This window comes from Muntiacus reevesi, chromosome 4 (genome assembly GCF_963930625.1).
Source record: "Muntiacus reevesi chromosome 4, mMunRee1.1, whole genome shotgun sequence".
NCBI classification, from domain to species: domain Eukaryota; kingdom Metazoa; phylum Chordata; class Mammalia; order Artiodactyla; family Cervidae; genus Muntiacus; species Muntiacus reevesi.
Genome location: NC_089252.1, coordinates 64,207,856 through 64,231,966, shown reverse-complemented (window position 1 = coordinate 64,231,966; position 24,111 = coordinate 64,207,856). Strand labels below are relative to the sequence as shown.

The 24,111-nt window shown below is 39.8% G+C and overlaps 1 protein-coding gene across 6 annotated transcripts in view; it reads right to left on the bottom strand.

The window, feature by feature from the left end:
- Positions 1 to 24,111, bottom strand: part of RBMS3 (RNA binding motif single stranded interacting protein 3) — a 773,699-nt gene that overhangs the window by 439,874 nt on the left and 309,714 nt on the right. For all 6 annotated transcript variants that reach the window (XM_065932912.1, XM_065932913.1, XM_065932916.1 and 3 more), the window contains exon 4: positions 4,001 to 4,092. In XM_065932912.1, the coding sequence (XP_065788984.1) occupies positions 4,001 to 4,092 (92 nt within the window). The remainder of the gene's footprint in view (positions 1 to 4,000; positions 4,093 to 24,111) is intronic.

Below are 24,111 nucleotides of genomic sequence, written 5' to 3'. Positions count from 1 at the left end.
AGAGTCTTAGTCACTGGACCCCCAGGGAAGTCCTGATAATTTGTTTTTAAGCAGCTGAGTCTGGGCCTGTTGGATATGATGTTGTCCCTGCATGTGATTACAGGGTGAGGCTTTGAGGTGGGCTCCCTTACTGCTCAAATAGCCAGGCAGATAAGCAATTCTTGCTTTTCTCCTCTACAGGTCAACAAACTAAAATATTCACCATTCTAGAATCTCTTGCAGCTAAAGGAGAAACCATATGACTCAGTTTTGGCCATTGAGATGTAAACACAATGAGCTAGGGTAAACACTAGCTAGGGTAAACACTCCTGAGCTAGGAGTCTGGAAAAGGTTTTAAAATTTCAGAATCAGTCTTATGATCCTTCAACCTTTTGCCCTTTTCATATTCCTGGCTTAAATGTGGGTACAATAAGCGGCATTTTAGAAAAGAAAAGGCAAATGTATTGATGAACACCACATATGAAGAATTGCAGAGCAGCCTTAACCTTGATGGCACTCAAAACATTCATTGCCTTTCTACAACTTTCTTGTTAATGAGTTAAACAAACACTTACAAGGCAAACTATAGTCGTTTGTTTTTTTTTTCTTTTCCTCAGCTCTTTTCCTTTTATGGTTGAGACATATTAATGACTTTCTCCTAAATACCCTAAAATTGGCAAGAATAGCAACAGTCAATAGTTTTAACCCAGAGCTGTAGCTATTCCAAGAGATAAAGTACATGATGAAAATTCAGAATAAGAAAGAAGTTTTATTAAATCTTGATTTCCCAACGCCTAGCACAGTGCCTGCCACTTAGCAAGCAATTAAAACATTTGTTGATTGATCCTATTGATTGTATTTCTCAGAAAACTTTTTAAATAAAGCAACATTTGAAGCATGCATCATGATTTATGGAAAGTTCAGTAACAAATTTAAAGCATAACAATATTTATTGAATAATTGATATTCATTGAACTTTAATATAAACTAAGTGCAATGCTAAATTCTTTGTTATCTTTTTAGTTAATTTTCACAGCAGTCTTATAACCAAAGTATTATTATTGGAGAATTTCAGAAATATTTAAATAACTTAGCCAAGGTCACATAGCCAGTTGGTACAGGAACCAGGATTCAAAGCCAAGTTTATCTCCCTCCAAACCTATGCTCTTAACTGCTGTGTATTAATAAAATATTTTAAATGCGTTCTCCTGAAAGAAACATATCCTTTGATCCCTAAAAACCTTTTTTGGCAGAACAGCAAGTACACAGAAAATGATAGTCTGTGTTAATGGTTATACATTATTAATCAATTACCACTTACTAGAGAATTTATTGTTTAATTCCTGTTTGTTGACAAATCAGCTGAATTTTTCATATGCACACACTGGAGTTAGCTATATAAACTGATTCACTTCGAATGTTTCATGTTTGCTCCAGGTTGCTATTGGGAACCTAGGTTATTTGTGGCATTTTTGCTTGAAAATCCCGGAGTCATTAAATTCTGAGTCCACAACCTGCATAGTAGGATATTGATAAGAACAAGGATGCAGGCAGCAATTCACTCGGTAGTTGAATGGCAAAAAATATAGTGCAAGTTTTCCACACCCTGCAGACTGCAGGTTTATATGATAATAAATAACAGTTATCACCAGGACAAAGAAAAAAAAGGCCATGAAATCCAATAGCTCAGTGAGAAATCTGCTAATGCAGGTGGTCAAGCTTGTTCCATTTCATTGTCAAAGGGAGGCTATTTATTTGCTTCTGGGTAGTTCGATTACAGAGTCATTTACTGCTGAAAGTTTTCCAGTAGGCAGATGTGGCCCTATAGCTCTAGGCTTTAGATTCAAAATCAGTGAGGAAAAAGAGAATAAGAACAGCATAATTGATATGGCAGAGATCTTTAAGCAACTCCAGAAATGAAATAAGTGCCTTTAAGCATCCCAGTTGGAATCTCCTTACTGTGTACAAGGGGCATGGGCAAGGGTCAAGATGCTGAGTATAATTAATCATTTTCAGAAGCTCTTTAAAATATTTTCCCTTTGATAGTTTCCTGTCTAGATGAGATGTCAGTGATTGGTGTGTGTATATAAAAGAGAGAGAGAGACCTTGTATACCAAAATGCTCAGAAACAAAAGGAAAATATTCACAATGAATTCTCAGTGGTTATAAAATCAAAGACAACTTTCTTTTCCTCTTGTGCAAGATACAAGTGGTTTTTATCCAACAAATAACTCTCTTTCTGAGAGACATCTGAACAGTGGAGATTATACAGACTGTGATCATTATTTCTAAACTGCCACAATCTAGCAATTTGCAAACTTTGGCAGTATATCAGATCAAAGATACGCCAATAACAAGGGTTTTACTTAAGCATGTATTTCATCATTTTCTTGTCAATAGGTTCTGCCTTTCAGCCGAAATTCAATTTCTCCTTTGCATATACCTAATAACTATATTTTATATCACGTGTTTGCTGGGTATAAGAAGCTACTACTCAAGTTGCCAAGTAACTTGATTCTTTTGTCAGGTAACCTTTAAACCAAGACATGTATGTAATTCCCTTATTAATTACAAAGATTAACTTCATCAATCTTAGTTCATGACCAAATTCAAAACTTCCAGTCACAATCATGATGAGAAATGCATTACACAGCTGAAAGGTTTCAAATTCTAATTTATCCCGCCTCGAAAAACAATTAATGTGCCATTAAGGGCAACAAGTCCAGCAAAGTAATCACTACGGGCAGTGACCCGCAGTGAGAGGTTAACAGATACGGGAGGTGTCAGCTTGTGAGAAGATGAAGAAAACCAGATAGCCCACCTCTAGTTATCAGGTGTTGAAACTGGAAAATGTCATCAAAGAATTTTAGCAATGATAATAAAATTCTAATGACCAAAAAACTGACAACTTAGTGTAAACTCAGCTCTCTCTGGGAAAAGTTGAGAGTAAGTATTAATATATACATAAATATGACATAAATGCACTAGGTCAGTATTTCAAGACCTATTGACTTTCCACCTAACTTTTGAGAAGCCAAAGATCTACACATTAACTGATAGGAATCAGAAAACTAAAGTGACATATGAGTAACTCCAAAATGACCATTATTTTAAAACAAATATGCACTGAGCATTCCTATAACTGATATTTAAAGCATTTCTATTTGGAAATAATCATAGATTTACAGGAAGATAGTATAGAGAGATCCCATGAGGCCTCCACTCAGTTCCCCCAAAGGTTATATGTTAATTTTAGCATAATATCAACACCAGGAAGTTGCCATTGAGTGAACAATATGTGTGTGTAGTTCTAAATCATTTGATATGTGTAGATTGTTGTGATTACCACTGCAATATCAGGATAAGAAATTATTATAAATGATTTTATTTATTTTCTTGAATATAAAAATGCATTATAATTTCAGGTAGAAAGAAAGTTCCATACTACTTGTTTTACAAAACAATAACAGTGTACTGAAAATTATTAATATATAGGAAACTGTTACCTAAGAAAACTCTATTTATAAAGGCCAAAGTGAAATCCTACTAATACAGACAATACACACTTGGGTTAAACTCATTTTCTTGCACAGATCAGACCATCCCCTCATTTAGGGATCATCTCTCCACAGCATTACAATGAGCAATTTTTCAACACATAGTTTATCAAAGACATCTTACTGAGAACTGTACTCTTCCAAAACTGTTCATAGAACCCCAGATTACACATGCGCGCACACACACCTCTCCTATCTGGGGTAAAACAGAGCATTTCACAAGTGCCCTTGAATTGCCAATAAGGTAACCATAATAAAAGAGAACATTAATAAATATACACAAACAGTCGATGAAATAAACCAGCCAGATTCTTCCAAGCCAAGTCTACGATGAGGTTTCTTATTCCCCCCTAACAAAACATAATTCAAATGGTCACAGACTCCAATTTCATCTCATAGGAATGGAAAAACATACGATCACAAAAGAAAAAAATAATAAAGCAGAACCGAAACACTGTTCTTACCTTGGCCATCTGTGCCTGCACGCCATTTGCCTTGAGAGACGCTACCGCTTTCTGTGCAGCTGCTGGGCTGTCAAAATCTACAAAACCATACCCTGTGAAAACACAAAGTCCCAGGTGAGCACTTGCAAGCAGCTCTGTGTCGCTGATGGAATGGGTGTTTGTGGTCAGACTCGCACTCATGACCCTGGTTGAACCACAGACCTCAGTCTATGGCCCTTAACGTGTCAGGAAAGAGACCACAATATTAAACATAAAACAGCAACGTGCTTATTTTCTAGAGGTTGCTCTGGAGATTGGCTATGCAATCAGCAAGCTGATTTAGATTAATTTGGTGAATGAGGTAACATTATTTAATCATTTCTTTCTTCAATGACTTTGTTGCAAGAATTAGGAACACAAAATGCTGAAAAATGTAGAAAAGTTTAACTCAAAAGGTAATTTTCTAACCCTCAAAAAACTTGATGGTATTAAAAGCAGTGCTAGAACCTGCATGAAGTTAGTACTGGCAAACTTAACAGTTTCTGGCATTCAAGCAGTCATTCAATAAACGCATGTTGAATGAATGACTAAAGGCGATGAGTGAGTTCAGGGAGATTTGAGCCTAGTTCCAGTTGATTTCCAAGCCCATGTTAATTCATTATAGGACGTGTCTCTCTCAAAGATAACATCCTAAATAAACAATTTTGACTGTTAAGGAACTTATGATAAATAGATAAATATTCAAATGCCTTTTAAAAATAAGAAACTCATTTGCTAATTTTTAAAGCTTAAGTACAACCTGAAAAGAGCATAAAAGTTGCCTATGAAAGGGTAAGAGTCAAGTCTGACTCTTTGCAACCCCATGGACTGTGGCTCGCCAGGCTCTTCAGTCCATGGAACTCTCCAGGCAAGAACATTGGAGTGGGTAGCCATTTCCTTCTCCAGGACATCATCCCAATCCAGGGATCAAACCAGGTCTTCCATATTGCAGGCAGATTCTTTACCATCTGAGCCACCAGGGAAGTCCCCAAAGTTGCCTATATTATACTTTGTATGCCTCTGTCTGTGTGTGTGTATAGTGAGGTGAAAGAAAGAGCCAGTAAAACGTATTAAATGAAAAGGAGGGGTTCTGCATGCCCATGAAATATAGCTGTATTAGTCAGGGCTTCACCTGAGAGTAATTTCAGCTGCCAAAAATATTTCAGACTAGAAATGATCAAGAACGTGTGTAGGGCACTCAAAGTCCACCCCACACTCATCCTGCTCCTCTTCTCTGCTGCCAGCTCTGCATCCCCTTGCTTGTCTCATGTAGAAGTTTTGGGGAGCACTGCTAAGGCAAACCTACTAACTGTGAACTGTGACCCTCTTCCCCAAAATAACTAAAGAGTGGATAGGAATTCAATTACCAAGTTGTTTCTTGTAATTAACTTTTTAATTTTCTCCCCTTGAATCTTATCTTCGTTTTCTCCCTCCCAGCATGTTAGCCAAAAATGAACTTGTTACTCATCAGTGTACCATCCAATGCTCTTGAAAAGCTGGGAAGTTTGTGTTTCAAATCCACAAGGAAGCCTGCTCTGTCAGTACTACTAATTTCTCTCTTCCCACAAAATTCAAACTATGTGAGTAATATGAGGATTACCATCCACTGAGATGAGTAACATGAGGGAAAAAGAGGAAAAAGGGCAAAATAAGTCTAGAAGTAGTGTTAGGAAGAGCATATGATAAAATAAGATATAGATTTTTTCTATTATGGGCCAACAACTGCCCTGGGTAGGTGACGTGTTGGCACCTGATGAAATGATAATAATACAGTATCAATACCATTGTCCTCATGCCAGTTTATGTATTTACATAGAGAAACCAAAGTGTAAGCCAGGTGACAAGACTGACCCCGTAAATCACAAGTTGCTTAATTGGTAGAGCAGGATTTGGAGCCAAATCTGCATAGGCCTTTCCAAATACACTGTACAGTGAATCACTTTATAATATTACTTTGCAACCTATTTCTAGAAGCCCCTGAAGTCCACCAGAGAGAGGTCACAATTCTTCAAAATCCCTTAGACGTTGAGGCTAGCACATAAAATATAACAATTCCATAAAAAAATTCAACCCAGCTCATTCAGTCAGCACACTTATCCAGGGGGTGATTGAGTTCTCAGTGCAATGGGATACATGAGGTTTGATAAGTCACCTTTTCCACCTCATGCTCTGGTCCATCTTCCTCATTCATCCACAGGCTGCTTTCTCATTCAATAATGAAATTCTATGTCAGGAATTTTGCCAGGTACAGAGTATAGACTAGTGGGGGAAAAAATAGTTCCAGTTTGCATCCTTATTCAGCTTATAGTTGAGTTGGGAGATGAACATAAAATTAATAACCACAAAAATGAATCTATAATAACAAATTGGTTTGCCTTCCTTGAAAGAAAATGAGAGCATATACCACAGACTCTGATGATTGACTGTTATTGAAGGTTTTAAGAAAGCAGTGGCATGAGATGACCTGCATTTTTATAATACCACTCTCACTGGCTTGTCCTGAAGATGGGATTGGTTGTAGGGGAGGTGGGCGATAGGAGTGGGATCAGGGAGATGACCTAGGGGCTATTACAGTAATCTGGACAAACAGCAACTGGCCGTGAAACAGAAAGGATGAAATGGATGGCCTGACTTACATGTTGGAGGCAGAATTAACAGGACCCAGTGATGGATGGACCGGGTTGGGAATAAAGGAAATATAAAAGAAAAAGATTACTACTGTTTTTTCAGCATAAGCCAATAGGTAGGTGGAGATGTGATTTACAGAAATTGGGAGCCTGGAGGAGGAACCAACAGGGGAGTGGGAAAATTAAAATATCAGTTTGAGACATGGTGAGCCAGAAATGCCTGTGAGACATCTAAGGAAAAATGTCAAGTAGTAGCTGGATACATTAGGCTGGTCATCAGAAAGGGGAACAAGACTGGAAATAAAATCTAGGAGGTCTACAGCAGGAAGGTACGATTTACAGAAATGGAAAAAGACAAAAGTGCCTGGTGTAAGCAGAAACAAAGAGCACACAGGTTTGGAGCTGAAACTTCACCACTGAAGTGTTAGTGAGATAAGGAAATGAGATCGAGAAGGAGGCTGGAGGAGAACCCGATGGAAAGAAAGAATTACAAAGGGAAGAAGATGTCTCAAAGCCAAAGAGACAGTCAGAGACCACTGGTGTCCAATGCCACTGTGAGCCAAGATGGGCACTTGAGACGCCCAGTGTTTTAGGAATGTGAACTTGTCTTTTTTAACCATGGCTGATTTATAATATCGTGTTAGTTTCAGGTGGACAGCTTCAGATTCTTTTTCATTATAGGTTGTTACAACATTGAATATAGTTCACTCTGATGTATGGTAGGTCTTTGTAGCTTACTGTATGTACAGTAGTATCTCATGTATTCTTACCAAGCTCAGCTACAGGCCAGAGATGGGACCGAAGGGTGCTTGAGTAGCTGAAAAGCAAGAGTGAGATGGACAAGTAGAGAGTGTTTACAGTCTTGTCTGCTATTCTGTTGCTGGGAAGGAGAATTAGGAGCCAGCTTTAGCCTGAGGGCTATGTGAGGCTAAGGAGCTGTTTATGTTTGTTGCTTGTAAGATGGGAGATGCTATGGCCTATGGTTTCCAACCGTAGCTAGATGCTAGATACACTTACTTGGGAGGGTAAAAAACAACCAATGTTCACTTTTCACCTCTGGAAAAATGAAATAAGTATCTCTGGGAATGTGGCCCAGTTGTCTGCACACACATGTGTGTATCTATTCCCCGGCCTGGCTTACAGTACTCCTGAGTATTCATTCAAAATATTAAACATGTATTTATTTGTTGCTCTGCTATGAGACAGATATTGTTCTTAGTACTTTTGAATGCTGATAAGAAAGCTCAAGCAGAAGTCAAGAAATCAAAGCTTTAGGCAGAAAGACAGATAAATTTTAGGATAATGTTCCTGAGAAAGTGGAAGTGTTGAGGGGGTTCTAGAATATGACTGAAGTGCTGTCCTTTGCTAAAACAGGGAGCTGGTTTTTTGCTCATAGTAACTGGAAGGAAGAAAAAAAATTTTTTTTCCAGGTGTTATTTCTTTGTATATCTTTGCTTCTGGGACATAGCCTGAGCTTAATAAACATTTGTTGAAATTAATTGAAACCATGTTTAAAGTTACTCCATGGGACTTAAGTGGAGATTAACTAATAAAAGTGTCTTAATACACGTTGATTCTACAGAACAATACAGATGCCAAGCAGCCATGATTCAGACTCAACAACGCCGCCACCTGGTGAGGCCCCAGGGATTTCACGACTCCCAGCCGCTGTAACAGCGTGGCTTCCTCCATTTCGTCCACCCCACTCATCCCACAGGACAGCACAAAATCGTGATGCTGAGCTCCAGGGCTAAACTCCAGTCCAAAGAGAAGAAACCCCTGTGAGGGCAGGAGACTCACTGAGCCTCCTCTGAATCAGGGAGGTGATGGGTGAACTTGGACAAGGGTGTCTTTCCAAAGAGCCTTCATGCCAGCAAGAGAGTGGCTCCTTGGTACAAAACGTCTCTCCTGAAGACTCCTGGGAAACAAAGTTCTAAAATAATCAGTGTTTTGGGGGCTTTCCTGGTGGTTCAGTGGTTAAGACTTCACTTTCCAATGCACTGGGTGTAGGTTCAAAATTCCTAGTTACAGGGAGTTAAGATCCCTCATGCCTTGTGCCAAAATTACCAAAACATAAAACAAAAGCACTGTTATAACAAATTCAATAAAGACTTTAAAAATGGTCCACACCAAGAAAATCTTTAAAAAAAAATTTCACTAAGTTCAGTTTTTCATACGAACTTACTTTCACTAATGAAAATGAACGTGTACAGGTAAAACATCTCAAGTAATTCCCCCTAAAACACCACGATTCCTGAGAAAAACACTGCACTCTTGAGTTTTACGTGACAGCGTATACTACATCACAATCACAAAGAAACAGAATGAAATACGAAGCTGCCCCTAGAGAATAATGATGCATTTATGAAGGAATAAAGCAACTCCAATTTGGTTTCAATTTGCTCTCCTTAATGACAAATCATCAAGCCTGGGAACAGAAACCTCCATACCTACATCTGGTGAGGGGCAGCATAGGGAGATTAGTTCAGCTCCAGCTAATAACGCTTTATGGTAACTGCTAAAATCCTCGATAAAATGGGACCCACTGGAAACACCCACCCAAGAGGCTGGAAGGCCAGTGGTCTCACTGCTTCAATCACACAATGAAGCCTGGCAGCAGGTTCAAACGGATGAAAACTGTACGCCACTGTTTCCTCCATACACCCGTCCTTGTTTTCCCTCCTTGTCAGGGGGAGAAGGCCAGCAGCTCTGCAATTAGCAGGAAGCAGAGAGCAGTGAGAAAGAACTCCACACTCCACGCTAATTAGGTCATTCGCCAAATGCACTCGCTCCACTGGCAGATCTAATCAATGCTTTCCTGAAATGCTTGAAACTTGGTGTGTTAATTTAAAGTTTTGCTATTTTTTTTATTGCACTACAAGCCTAGTGACTTTATAAAAAAGCAAAAATATATTTATTTAGAAATTGGGACAAAGTTCTACAAACAAAGGTACTGCCAGAGGCTTTTCGTTTTGTTTTGTTCAGTATATCTGTAGGCAGCTTCTCGTGACTTTAGCCATTCAACTGGACAATTGTGTGACAATCCACTTGAATTCTGTTGAAAGTATCTTTATCCTCTTTTTAAATTTAAGTTTTATTTTATTTTGGAGTATAGTCGGGATGGAGGGGGATAGTTAATTTCAATGATGTGTCAGTTTCAGGTGTATAGCAAAGTGGTTCAGTTATCCATGTACATGTATCTACTGTTTTTCAGATTGCTTTCCCATATAGTTCACTGCAGAAGATTGGGTAGAGTTTCCTGTGCTATATACAACAGGTCCTTGTTGGGTATCTATTTTATTGTTTTACTTATTTACTCTGGCTGTGTTGGGTCTTTGTTGCCGCCTGGGCTTTTTTCTAGTTGCGGCAAGTGGGGGCTGTTCTTCACTGTGGTGCGTGGGCTTCTCACTGCAGGGGCTTCTCTTGTCGTGGAGGACAGGCCCTAGGCACGTGGGTTCAGGGGTTGATTTCCCCAGGCTGTAGAGTATAGGCTCAACAGTTGCGGTGTAGGGCTTAGCTGCTCCCCAGCATGTGGGATCTTCTCAGACCAGGGATCAAAGCAGTGAGGCCTGCATTGGCAGGATGATTCTTGACCACCGAACCATCAGGCAAGCCCCTGATTATCTATTTCATATAGACACTTGTAAAGGTCAATTCCCAACCTCCTAATTCATCCCTCATCCACATTTCTCCTTTGGTATCATGGTTATCATAGTCAACAGTCTTTTTCATACTTCTGTATTGCTACTGGCTCTTTAAATCCTTTAAGTAAATTGCTTACATGTTTACCAACTTTGGGTGGTTCTTTGTGTGGGGAAGTGATACAAACCAGCACTGCTGGCTCGGATGTGTGATAGCATGAGCCCATGAGCTCATAAGCAAGACTTGCTCTCAGAGTGTAACCTCACACTACATTTCATGTTTCTGTAGGACTGTCAAAAAGCCCACTTGAAGCACATGACCTGAGGTAACACCCAACCTCTTCCAAAGAATATCCAGCTGTGAGTCAAACGTGATTTTTAAAAAGAAGAAGTGAACACTTTGTCTAGGAATCACACATTCCACTAAAGTTCGACTCAAGCTTAAACAGCTGATGTTTAAGAATCACCCTGCCATAAAACCCCCGCTTTCTATTTTGGCTTAAGAACATGCCACGGATGTTGTCTGAGCTCAGAGCGGGAAGACTAAACTGCAGGGAGAGAAGGCAGCCTGCAGGAAAGGAGGAGTGATTTGCAGGTTTCCTGGAAGTCTGCTGGGCTCAAGACCGCCTCCAGGCATCTGTATTTCAGCTCAACGTTTTGTACATCACTAAATTGTTGAGTGACCGCCAAATGTCTTCTCTTATTATTGGATTTCCTAGTTCTCTGCATTATGTTGATCAAAGAAGGTAGCTGAAGGACAGCACTTATAAATTCTTTGCTGCACATAATGCTTGTAAAACCAGACTAACAAGGGAACCTCATCATTTCTTCAGTATTTCCTTTTCCACTGATGTCCTGTGACTGATCATTACAATGAAGCAAGGATGCTACAACACAACAGGCCTACAGCCTGACTTAGATGTGAAAAAAAAGGGTGAAAGAAAAATCCTGCTAGAATACAAAGGCCAAACAGTGCTCATTTTGAAGGAAAAGAATCTAAACCATTGAAATCTGAAATGACTCGTTCTTTGAAGCATCTTTGGGAAAAAAAGGATGCAACTGTTTCATACAGAAAAGAACAGCAAATTACTTCCCAGGTAAAGGGCTGCAACCTTCAGATGCTTAGCAAGCAGAGGCAAATAAGATGGGTAACAAGGTCCACCCACAGAAAACATTGCTTCACTCTCTTTTCCTGATTTCTGAGCTTAATTACTTAATTCTGATATTCTAGTTCCAGAAACAGTAAAATAAGACATGAGGTTTTGCAATAGAACTGACCTGTGAGGAAAGACACTTTTGAACCATCATGTGACTTTACTGTTATTGTTTTTAATCTTAGTTTTTTACTTACTTTTTGTTGAAGGATAGTTGATTTATAATGTTAGATTCAGGTGTACAGAAAGTGTTCAGAACACACACATACACACACACGCACATACACAGTTTTTCAGATTCTTTTTCTTTACTGATCATTACAGAATACTGAATATAGTTCCCTGTGCTATACAGTCAGACCTTGTTCTTTACCCATTTTACAAACCACTAATTTATCCCTCCACTGCCCCTTTCACATTTGATAACTCTAAGCTTGTTTTCTATGTCTGTGAGTTTACTTCTGGTTTGTAAATAAGCACATGTATATCATTGTTGTAGATTTTACATATAAGTGATATCATATGATATTTGTCTCTCTTTTTCTGACATATTTCACTTAGTGTATCATCTCTATGTCCATCCATGTAGGTGCAAATGGCATTATTTCATCCTTTTTTATGGCTGAGTAATATTCATTGCATAAAGACAGCGTGGTATATATTACCATTAAATTTACTAAACATCTACTATATGCAAGGAAGATAGTGTGTTCGATGCTGCAGGGAAAATTAAGATACTGTGACATCCATCCCTTCCTGGCGGGGAGCTTCTGATCTAGTAGGATAGATAAATACTTTTAAACACAGTAGGGGGCCTCCTGCATGGGGGGTTAGGTCAGTGGGCACACGCAGAATGGCATGTTTTCGTTTGGTTTAATATGCGTGGCTGAGTGTGCACAGCCCTGCTCATCGGAGCCGAATACCTGTGTCAGGCTCTCTGTCAGCAAGCAGCATGATGGTAAAACTCCCCACAGTCTACATTTATGTGTATATTAGTTGATCTTCCTGCTTTCCTGTTTTCGTGCATAACAGACACACAGTAAGCTAAATACAAAACATAGGGAGGAATTAGTGTCACATCACAAGTGAAAACAGGAACTTCTCTGGCGGTGCAGTGGCTAAGACTCCCCCTCCCCAGGCAAGGGGTGCAGGTTTGATTTCTGGTTGGGGAGCCAAGGCCTCACCTGCCTCCTGGCCAAAGAAACAAAACATAAAACAGAAACAGGATCATAACAAATTCAATAAAGACTCTTAAAAAACTGAGAAGAAAGTGCTAACGTTCTAAAATGGCAAATATTCCTTCCAGGTCGGGGCAAACTCTGTAATTCCAAGAGCAAATGACAACATGAAGACTCGGGGAAAGAAACTGGGCCCCAAGTGGAATTTCCTGGCAGAATAAAACAATTACAAAGATGGACGAATTCAGGGAACAGCATACTCAGTGGCACGCGGCTTGAAAATGGGACACTGCTTATTCCATTTAAGGTGCATCGAAAGTATTAAGCCAAACACAAATTCAAATCCCAAAACTCACTTCTCACCCCACTCAATTGATTTTTAAACGAGAGAAAAGACTTCTATCTACTGAATAAAGTAAAAATTAGGATCAGGATCATTATTTATGGGCTTAGAGAGATCATTATGCTTTAGTGAGATTAAAGAAACTCACTGATTTGCTAAGGTCTTCGACTAAACCAGTCATGATGTTATTATAATATTGCAGAGATTAAGGGAGCAGCCTGCTTGGCTGTAAGTGGATAGATTAACCTCTGAGAATCATCTTGCAAAATTTTCCTTTCCTTCATTCTAGGATACAAATAAAATATATGTCTCGTGTGAACTGCTGGTCGTAAGTTTTGCTGCCATCAAGAACAGTGGGAGATGTAAGTGTGTAGAGCACTGTGTCTACAGAAGCCATCCAGGGTGTTGATAAAACAATACCACTCAGTCCGTAACTACGATGGAAGCAAGCTACAACCGAATACTCTAACTACAGCTCTTCAATCCTTGTGCACAGAAGGGTAGCCAAAACTATGGCCTTATACCTGTGCTCATCTTTCCCTCCCTCTCTGCTCTGGCCTTTCTATAGACAGGTGCAGCTGTAGACTATTTCTCCATTAGAAGAGCAGATATGGGGACGTCCTTAGTGGTCTAATAGCTAAGACTCCATACTCCCAGTGCAGAGGGCCTAGGTTTGTTCCTTGGTCAGGGAACTAGATCGCATACAAGTGAGTGAAAGTTGCTCAGTCATGTCCGGCTGTTTGTGACCCCATGGACTATACAGTCCGTGAAATTCTCCAGGCCAGAATACTGGAGTGGGTAGCCTTTCCCTTCTACAGGGTAGCTTCCTGACTCAGGGATTGAACCCAGGTCTCCTGCATTGCAGGCAGATTCTTTACCATCTGAGCCATTACGGAAGCCCTGTGCAGCCAAATAAAAATAAATAAATGTGTATATATAAATATACAAACATATATACATGTATCTCTATATATATATAAAGAAGAGCAGATTTGGTGGCCTCGGTATGTGAGAATCAATGGAAGGACAATCTCCCCCTTCCCTCATACTATCACCACCAAGTACTTTAATCCACATTCACTCAATGGCTCCAGCCAAAGGCCTGGACATTTGAAAATAATGCATGCATGTGGTTAAAAAAAATTTTTTTTAATAAAATGTAAAAATCATGCCAAAAAAAACATTATTCAGTGATATATAAGTCCTTTTCCAACTAGATTTTTGGGCTCTGGTCCCACTTCCCAAGAAACTATCCAATGATTCCTTCTGTGTTCTAACTGAAAAACAAACAAACAAAAAATAGCTGAAACTAATTCTTGAGCTCTTATTTGTGTATGTATTAGAAACATTTAGGGATTCATATAGAAATAGAAATAATTTCTATCAAAAATAACGAAATGAAAACCATTTGTAGTTAAGATTTTGCCCAATATTTCTTAAAGATTTATGAGCTCTACATTATGCCTTAGCCAAATGTTTCCTACTTTGCCAAAATGATTTATTCCAATATTTTAAAAGGTTTTTAAAATTAATAAAATAGTAATAGGCAATACTTTCAAGGCCTTGTAGACTTTAGAGAGTGATTTTTCCTAAGTTTTTCATTTCTTTCAAAGATGTTCCAATGGACTTTTAGGCGTTACAAACCAATGATATCAGAAACCAGTGAAATCAAATTCACACAATATGCTCCTGCAATATAAGGACTGTAAGCCCATTTTCCTTCTCATTGCAATGAAGTTGGATCTCTCTCAAAGGGATTTGGGAAATACATCGGGGTCTTAGGAGAAAACATTTCAGCTCTGTGATTCAGAAACCAAGCCAAGAGTTTGAATAGTCATGCCATTATACTCATGACTGCACATTCATTTATAAGTTGATAGTGCATTTTTTTCAACAACCTTGACCAGGACGTACAATGGTCCTAAATAGGGTCAGGACCTGGATCACTAGGGAAATGGCTCTATAAGAAGAGCCTGGAGAAACCTACCTTGAAAGGCTTCCTTCTCTGCTGCTTTATGTGGTGTCTAAGGGCCAGCACAATGACATCACCTGGAAGTTGGTCAAGAAACCAGACTCCCAGGTTCGCCCTAGAGCTACTGATTCAGACCTTTCATGTTGACAAGATTTCCAAGTACCTGAGCGCACATTAAAGATTGAGACACCCTGGCCTGCAACCAGACATTCTTTCCATTCAGGACTGCACACACCATCCTCATAAAACAGAAGGAAAAATGGGGATCATGTCACTCACCCTCCATCTGATCTTGAAATGTGTCATGCGATAGTGCTGAGTCCAAAGGCACAGAGCACGAAGTCAGAATTAAGGTTAATAATATTACCTCAATTATGTATTGGCTCTGGGTAGTGAATGGATATAAATGCCTTCAAAGCACCTGGCCCAGTGCCTAAGTCATCCCTCTCCAGCGCCCTCACCTTCCCCAACTGTACTTACCCTGATGCAATTCACTCACCTTAAATACATTCTGGAACAAGACCGGCAGGTGTATTTCATTCTCCACATAACAATTTTTTAATATATGTTTAAAGACAGCAATCCTACCCAGGCTTGTATTTGCAAAAAATGAATATTTGAAAATACAGGATTGGGGCTATTTTTACATAATAACCAATTTCAGGACAATTGCATGCCCTCCCCCTCTTTCTCTGTTATTTGTCCTTCAGAGTTATACCTAATTCTGTTGAAAGTTCAAATTGGCCCTACATGAATATATTCCCTTAAAAAAAATACTGTTCATTTGAGGAAGCAGGTAACCAATGTGAAGAGTGATTATACAATAAATGTATTATGCAAATTCCAGTGAACATTTTATGCACATTGGATAAAGAATCAAATTAAAGTCTCATAACCCTTGGAAAATTAGAGTTAGCAAGCACAGAGGTTGATTTGCCCTTGAACACAAAAACTGCTAGGAGCAGACACTCCCCCATCATTTCCACAAAACTGAACCATTTCAGAAAGTTTCAGATTAAAATAAGAAATCCCCCAGGAGTCATAAAGATCGGCTATTTTTACAGGAATAATTTGGAGCCACAATTTGAAAGTGTTATGAGTTGGAAGGAATGGGTGAACTTCTGTGTCACATCTTGCAAAGCTGGTATTCCAGCTAATCGGCCAGTTTGAAACATCAGAAATTGCACAAGGAGAGTGTAAGAGAAGGGGAAAGACTGCTGAAGAGCGAGCACAAGAGGGCTGATTCAAGATCTTTCCCCGCAACAAGCCGAGTGGCAGGTCTGCGACAGACCACACACTCCTCCGATTACCCTTCACACGATGTAATAATGGGACATAATAGCCGCCTCCCTATTACATTGTCACGTCCACTCTGTGCTGTTTGCCAACACTGATTCTCCCACTGTCTGTCCACACAGGAATAATGGACCATTAAGAAGCGAAATGCAGAGGGTCAGCACAGCATTTACCTACTGGAGATCAGAGAAGCCATCACATGCGTCTCATTAGATCAGTAAGCAAGTATGGGTGTGAAGAAGGTGAGTCAAAGCCCATTCTGCTCCCAGTTTTTACACATGGAGTCGGGATGTGGGCTCCAGTGCTGAGAAGAGCCCATCCATTCATCAACTCCTGGAAATCAATTGTGTTTCCCGTTCATCCTTTTTGGGAACCAGGCAGGAAGTAAATATGAAAATTGTGCCATTGACTGAGCAAGTGTTCAGTGGAGTCCTCTTCTGAGTTCTGAGGACTGCGCTATGTGAATGAAAAGACAAGCAAGATGAAGATTACCCCTAAGGGGACAAGCAAGCCCAGAGGGGAAGCGGCCTGCAACACCTTCCACGCTCCCAAAGGGCTGTATGCGGTGTGTGTGTCGAACCACAGAAACCTATAGGACACAGCACAATGCTGGGGGATAGGGACGCTTATTGCTGAGGGGAGAGATAATGGAGATGAATCTGAGCTGTATAAAATGTCCCTTTTTCTTACTCTATAACGTCTTGCTCAGCTTTATTGATGTGTGATTTCCATCTGATCAATGCCCCATTTCCGTGTACAGTCTGATGAGTTTTGACAAATACATCCACCTGTATACCAGCATAACAACCAAGATTCAGCACTTTCATCACCCTCAAAGGTCCTCATTCCTCCTTGCAGTCACTCATCTCCAGCTGCCAATCCCCCAAACCCTGAACTCCCCTGTTACTACAGATGCATGTTGTCTGTCCCAGAAATTCACACAAACAGAATCACAAGCATGTACACTTTTCTGTTTTTGTTTTTGCTCAGCATAATGATAACCTTTAGATATGAGAAGGAAAGGGAATTTTAGTTTGAGCAAAGGTGAGTTCAAGGACTTACAGGGACAGCTAACTTAGACTAAAGAGGACTGGGAAGGGAGACACATGACCCAACCATCTGACCTTGCACCACGTAGAGCCTGTGAACGATTTTGCACCAACCCTGCACCACTCTCCTGCTCTCTCATGATACTCAGACCACTCTGCCTCAGGACATTTGCACGTGCTGTCTCCACTGGCTGGAGTGGTCCTATCCCAGGTTGTACACACCTGGATTCTCCCTTTCCTCCTTGAGCCTCTATCACCATGTGTTGTTAAAGTCCTTCACTACACTAGGCACAATCTGTGGATTATTTTACTTATATATTTTACTAAAACAGACTGTCAAGGACCAGATAATAGAGGACAGGATGGTTCTGCTCAGAAATGGACGAATCACCAAGACTTGAGAGACGCTTTCTGGTTTCATTCATCTTAACCACTGAAAGAATGAAGAAGCAAGTGAGTGAAAGAATGAATGGTAAATGTGTAACAAATTAAATCTCTCTGTTTTCACCAAGGCACATGCATCACCTAGGGCACTGTAACTCACACAACACTCTGTGATAAACAACTCTCCACCTTCCTTCTTCTAAAATGCCTTTGTGTCATTATACAATTTAAAAGCAACAGCATCTCGTACATTTGCAACACCAGCTCCCAAGTGGCAGCATCGGCCTGATCTGTGTTCATGCATTTTGGGGCAACAAGACAAAATAATTAACATCCAGAAAGACCTGGAAAAGTCACCAAGACTAAAAAGACACTAACTGTTATGATAATAAGGCAGAGTTCTCGTTTTTAAATATGTCCAAAGTGCCCTGAAAACAGGACCGGAGTATTTTGGTGTTAATGCTTTGGCTGTGGTTGAGGAACTGGAGTTTTGTGCTCTAGGGTTTTAAGGTGAAGTGAGCCCTTGGTTTGTTTTCAAATCAATAAACAACTTTGTGTCATCAGCCTGCCAGTTGCTCACCACATTTATTGTGACTTAACAAAAGAGCCCAGGAACAATACTGCTCAGCAGAAGGGGAAAAAAGTGAGCTGATGGCTCATCTGAAGGGACCAAAAGATACCTCGACCGATGACGCTCACAAAGAAGCGCAGCTGGGAGGCTTCCAGGACCCTGCAGGGGAACGCGATCACGGCTGAGGGAGTGAAACCACCGTTTTCAAGCCCTGCTCTCAGAAACCTGACCTTGGAAATGTTTTAAAAAATCCACAAACAGTGGCACGAGCCAGAGATGCCTTTATTTTCTCTATGACACAGTAATATTACCATAAGAACTCATTTTCTATAAGCTCCTAAAAGCTTTCCTTTCCCAGTACCCTAAGGTCCTTTATCCATTCAACAAATACCACATATGAGGTAAATAAGTGTTTAGGGGCATAATGGAAGTTTTCTTTTCCAAACTACTGGTGAGGAGAAAACACATTTCCCTCTTCTTCATTTTGTATCTTTTTTTTTCTTTTTCTGAAAATGAACAGGAAGTTTTGAAATACACATGCAAAAAAAAATCCACAAAGATTGACCTAAAAGAGCTTCCTTTCTGTCTGTATGAACAAGGATGAAAAATAAATAAAACTACAGGAAACTCCTGCGGCCCAAACTCCTATTCTAGGAAACGAAGCAGTGACAGTTTCAGTAATACCAGATCTTTAGAGATTAATTTTTGAAGGGTATTCTTTTCTTGGAAATGATAGTGTCGACTTGTATCTAGATCGAAGGTGATGGCACTGTCTTCCCAGTAGCTGACATGCTCAGCAGACACAGCTTTACAGAAGGCGACTTCCACCCTAAAATACAGAAAGTGGGGTTGGAGAGGAGCTGTGAGGCGGGAGATACCGGGTCCCAGGTGGAGCAGCTGCAGGCTCCTGTTAACCCTTGAGATAAAGATACAGTAGGAGCAGAGCCCTGCTTGTGAAAAGCTAAGGATTCCACATTTTCCTCATTCCTGTGGTCAAGGGAACCTCCCGGGCCACAAATCATCAGAAAGATCCTCAGGAGTCAGCACCCATAATATGTCCTGCCAGCCTCCAAAGACTAAAACAAATGAAAAATCATCGATCAGTCACCAATGTCTAGTTTGGGATTAACACATGCACATGACTATGTATAAAATAGACAACCAACAAGGACATACTCTACAGCTTAGGGAACTGTTTTCGATATTTTGCGATAACCTATAAGGGAGAAAAATCTGAAAAAGAATAGCTAGCTATGTATACCTGAATCACTTTGCAGTACATCTGAAACAAAGACAACGGTGTAAATCAACTATCCTTCAATTATACACACACATACATACAGAGAGAGAAACTGAGTGAGCGAAAATATGACATTAAGATATTCCCTTCTTATGTAATTGTGGCAGAGGCTCTCCCTCTTCAGTAATGAAGATGAAGACGTGAGAATTTACTACCGATGCATCCTGACTGAGGGTTCAGCTAGGGCTGTGCTCCCTATAATACCCTAGGGGTGCCCAGGGTGTGACAATTACTAGAGAAATACTGATTGCAGAAATGAATTAACGAATGATCCTTGAAAGGGTAGACAGACAGACAGACAGACAGACCCAGGATCATCACAAGTAATTTTGGGTACTCAGCAGTAGTTAAAGCAGGGAAATTCTGAGGGCTTTAAGAGAGTGTTTTATCAATGAATGTGTCTCTTTCCTCTTCTACGCCTTTCTACATCAGGACTAAAAGATATAGTCCTAGCTTAGATGTACGAATTGACAGCATAGACCTGTAGGTTCCTTTCCGAGAAGGCTTTCAGGAATGGGAAAGAGGAGACATTATGAATGGAAAAGGGAGGTCCTATACAAGGACCTGTTCTTCTAGAGGTTTACCTGATTATCTTCTATAGCAGACCTGGCGCTGTTCTGTCTTTCTTGGATCAAACCATTAAATCAACTACTTAAGAACTCCTTGACTGTGTTCCTGTTGGCTCTCCCCCACCCCCACTTCTAGGTTTTTCTTCCAGATATATCTCCATCCTCCACCTCTTTAGGTCACACTTTTAGGTTCAAATCACAAATGAATCTATATAGCTCAGTTGGTAAAGAATCTGCCTGCAATACAGGAGACCCCAGTTTGATTCCTAGGTCTGGAAGATCCACTGGAGAAATGATAGGCTACCCACTCGAGCATTCTTGGGCTTCCCTTGTGACTCAGCTGGTAAAGAATCTGCCTGCAATGCGGAGACCTGGGTTTTATCCCTGGGTTGGGAAGATGCCCTGGAAAAGGGATAAGCTGCCCTTCTAGCCTATCCCAGTATTCTGGCCTGGAGAATTCCATGGACTGCACAGTCCATGGGGTCGCAAGGAGTCAGACACGACTGAGATACTTTCAATTTCAGGTAAGTTGTAGAAATCTTAAGAGTGGCTTCCCCGAAGAAACCTTATTTGTAACATAGGGTAATTTCCCCTAGAAACTGATTTGGTGTTTTATTCAAAGGTGGTCCATGCTCATGATGGGGGAGAATGAGTTTGCAGAGGATAGACCTGAGCTGGAATATTTGTACAGTGTAAAATCTATGAAGAAAGAGGGATGGAGAAAGACCCTCCTTGCACTACAATTAAAACCAAAGGTAGAACCTCAAAAGTTCTAACATTGTGTGTGCAGTTCTATACCCAGAGCAACCTTGCGCCAAGTAATACAAGGTAGATTGAAGGGGAAAACAGTTCCTTAGCTGTGTGTAGGAGAGAGAAGGTTCAGGTGATCTTCTGGAACATCGCCAGAGGGACGAAGTTGCCACGTCACACATGTGGCCTCTCAGTCAACATCACAACTTTCTCTAGATTGATTAGTGATCCATGCGGTAGAGTCAGCTGAAGAATGGGATGTAAGTTGTTCTATTTCTTTTTTTTTAAATTTACTTAGTTCATTACAATATGTTTTCAAATTTGAGTTGTTTCAGATAAGAATCAGATTTCTCAGGCTCTCTTTAACAATCAGAAGGCAGGGCAGCACTGGGCCTGGGTGGAAACAGCCAATTCTGTCTTCTCTAGCTTGGTCATCATCACCTCTGTTTTCCAGAGTGCCCATCTACCCGCACTTCCCTTCACTTACTTCCGTATCTTGCCTGGAATACTGGCTGACACCAACAAACAAAACTTAGTCCAAAAGTTGGATTTTTGATATTCAAATGCCTCCAGCTCATAAAATTGAGAATGATAGAATAATTAGATCATGTTGAAGAAGTAAACACAGACTTTACACAGCTTCTCTTTATATTAGTTGATACCATCCTCCCCATGCACTGGGTCAATCTATTTTACAGGGATATGTATACGCAGATTTCCACTTCTTGCCCAAATACATGTAGGGCAATGTTTGAGAAATACCCTGCAGAACAGTCCAGTTAAGCACTTAAACTCAGGCCAGATTTGGCATCAAATCTTGATTATCAATCTCTGAATCTCCATTTTCTCATCATAAAATGAAGATCATCACAGTACCTATTTATAGTTCATTATACTGTGGTAAAGATTAAATGATGCAATATATGTAAGTTACCTAAAATAATGCCTAACATGTTAAAATAAGCAATCAATTATTATTTTTGTCAGCAAAGACCTCAAATGCTTGCTGATTAAAAGCCATATTTTTAATTATTTTATCAATTACAAGGAGGTGTGGCCAAGATAAGTACCAGCAATGCTTGAGTTAATGCCAACACATCAAGATCAGTATTTATGCACATGAGCAAATGGCCAGGTCAGCTGTACTCCCTTCTCTTCTAATTCACTGTGTGAGCCTGATCCTCACTCTAAACCTACATAGTCTATATAATAAAATGCCATCTTTAATTCCAGTCACCACTAGATTCTCCTTCCATTTCAAAATCACATCTTTTAATTCTATTATAGACTCCTGAACAGACCATTTTGCCACCGCAGCACTTAAGCAAAGCATTTTGCAGTCCTCATACAAAAACGACAAATTTAATTTTTATGAATGATTCTTCCCTTATTTCAGATACTTTTTTGTTTCCACTTTTTATTTTTGATGATGTGTGTATGTGTTCTGGGAAGCTCACTATTTATACATTTCATACTGTTTCATACTATTTTAATTGTTAAGTTACCAAGTATTTCCAAACATTTTTGCATATTTTTATAGAATTCATATAATTGCAAAAAATAAAGGGCCATAAAAAGTCTCATGATCCAACAATAAGGTATTACCTCACACTGGTCAGAATGGCCATTATCAAAAAATTCTACAAACAATAAATGCTGAAGAAGGTGTGGAGAAAAGGGAACCCTTCCACACTGTTTGTGGGAATGTAAATTGATATAGCCACTATGGAGAACAGTACGGAGATCCTTTAAAAAAAAACAAAAACAAACAACTAGGAATAAGACCACCGTATGAGCCATTAATCCCACTACCAGGCACATAACTGAAAAAGACACATGTGTCCCAATGTTCATAGCAGCACAATTTACAACAGGTAGGGCACGGAAGAAACCTAGATGTACATCAGCAGAGGAATGGATAAAGAAGTTGTAGTACATACATACAACAGAATATTACTTAGCCATTAAAAGGGATGTATTTGAGTTAGTAGTAGTGAGGTGGAGGAACCTAGAGTCTGTCATACAGAGTGAAGTAAGTCAGAAAAAGAAAAACAAATTTTGTATATTAATACATATATGTGGAATCTAGATAAATGATACTGATGAACCTATAGGAGTAGAGGCACAGACGCAGAGAACAGACTTTGGACACAGTGGGGGAAGGAGAGGGTGGGATTGAGAGAGCATCATTGATTGATTGATATATATATATACACACACACGAACTCTGTGCTCTGCCTCGTCGTTCAGCCGACTCTCTGCGACCCCGTGGACTGTGGCCCACAACACCCTGTCCGTGGGGATTCTCTGCCACGTGTAAAATAGATCAACAGTGGGAGGCTGCTATATATGCACAGTGAGCCTAGCCCGATGCTCTGGGACAACCTAGAGGGCTGGGATGGGGCGGGGCTCTATGCTGACTTTATGCAGTATTGCGATATTGGGATTTTTCTACAGCATGAGGTTCGGGAGGGAGGGGACATGTGTATACTTAGGGCTGATTCATGCATAGTGTGGATGCCAACACACTATTGTAAAGCAATTATCCTCCAATTAAAAAAAAAAAAAAAAGAAAAAGTCCTATGGTCTAAGGTTATAATGGGATGGAATGTAGCCATTGCAGTAGAAAAAAATTCTTAGGCACAGAAAATAATTAATTATAAAATACAGATGGGCTCTTATTTTTGGAATACAACATTTGTTTGGAAAGATAGTATCACCCACTTTCAAAAGGCACCAAACTCCATCTGGCATTTGTGCTTTTCTTGGAGAGGATGCTTCGATTCTCCCAAAGTCATTTTCACTCATATTAAATGAAATTCTCATTCTTGGTTAAATTTAAACAGTAATCATGTAGATACACATGCATCTATGAAAAGTGATTTAAATATCTTGAAAGATGGGGTATATGAATAATCAATATTGGGTTGAGATTTGACCATGTAAAATATTTCTTTGCATGTCACAGGTATCTTACAGCCATTAGGTGCTTTATAGTGTTTGTTGAGTTCAATATTTAGGGAATTTTAAGTTTAAGTATATATCAATAAAAATGCTAATGGACTTTGCTAGAAAAGTTTGATTTTAGGTTCACCCCTTGTAAAAATATTAATAAGTAACGTGTGCATCCTAAGTCACTTCAGTAGTATCTGACTCTTTGTGACCCTAAGGACTGTAGGCCACCAGGCTCCTCTGTGCGTATTAGCCAATAATTCATTGATTTCATCCATTTATTTAACAAACATCGAAGACTTACTAA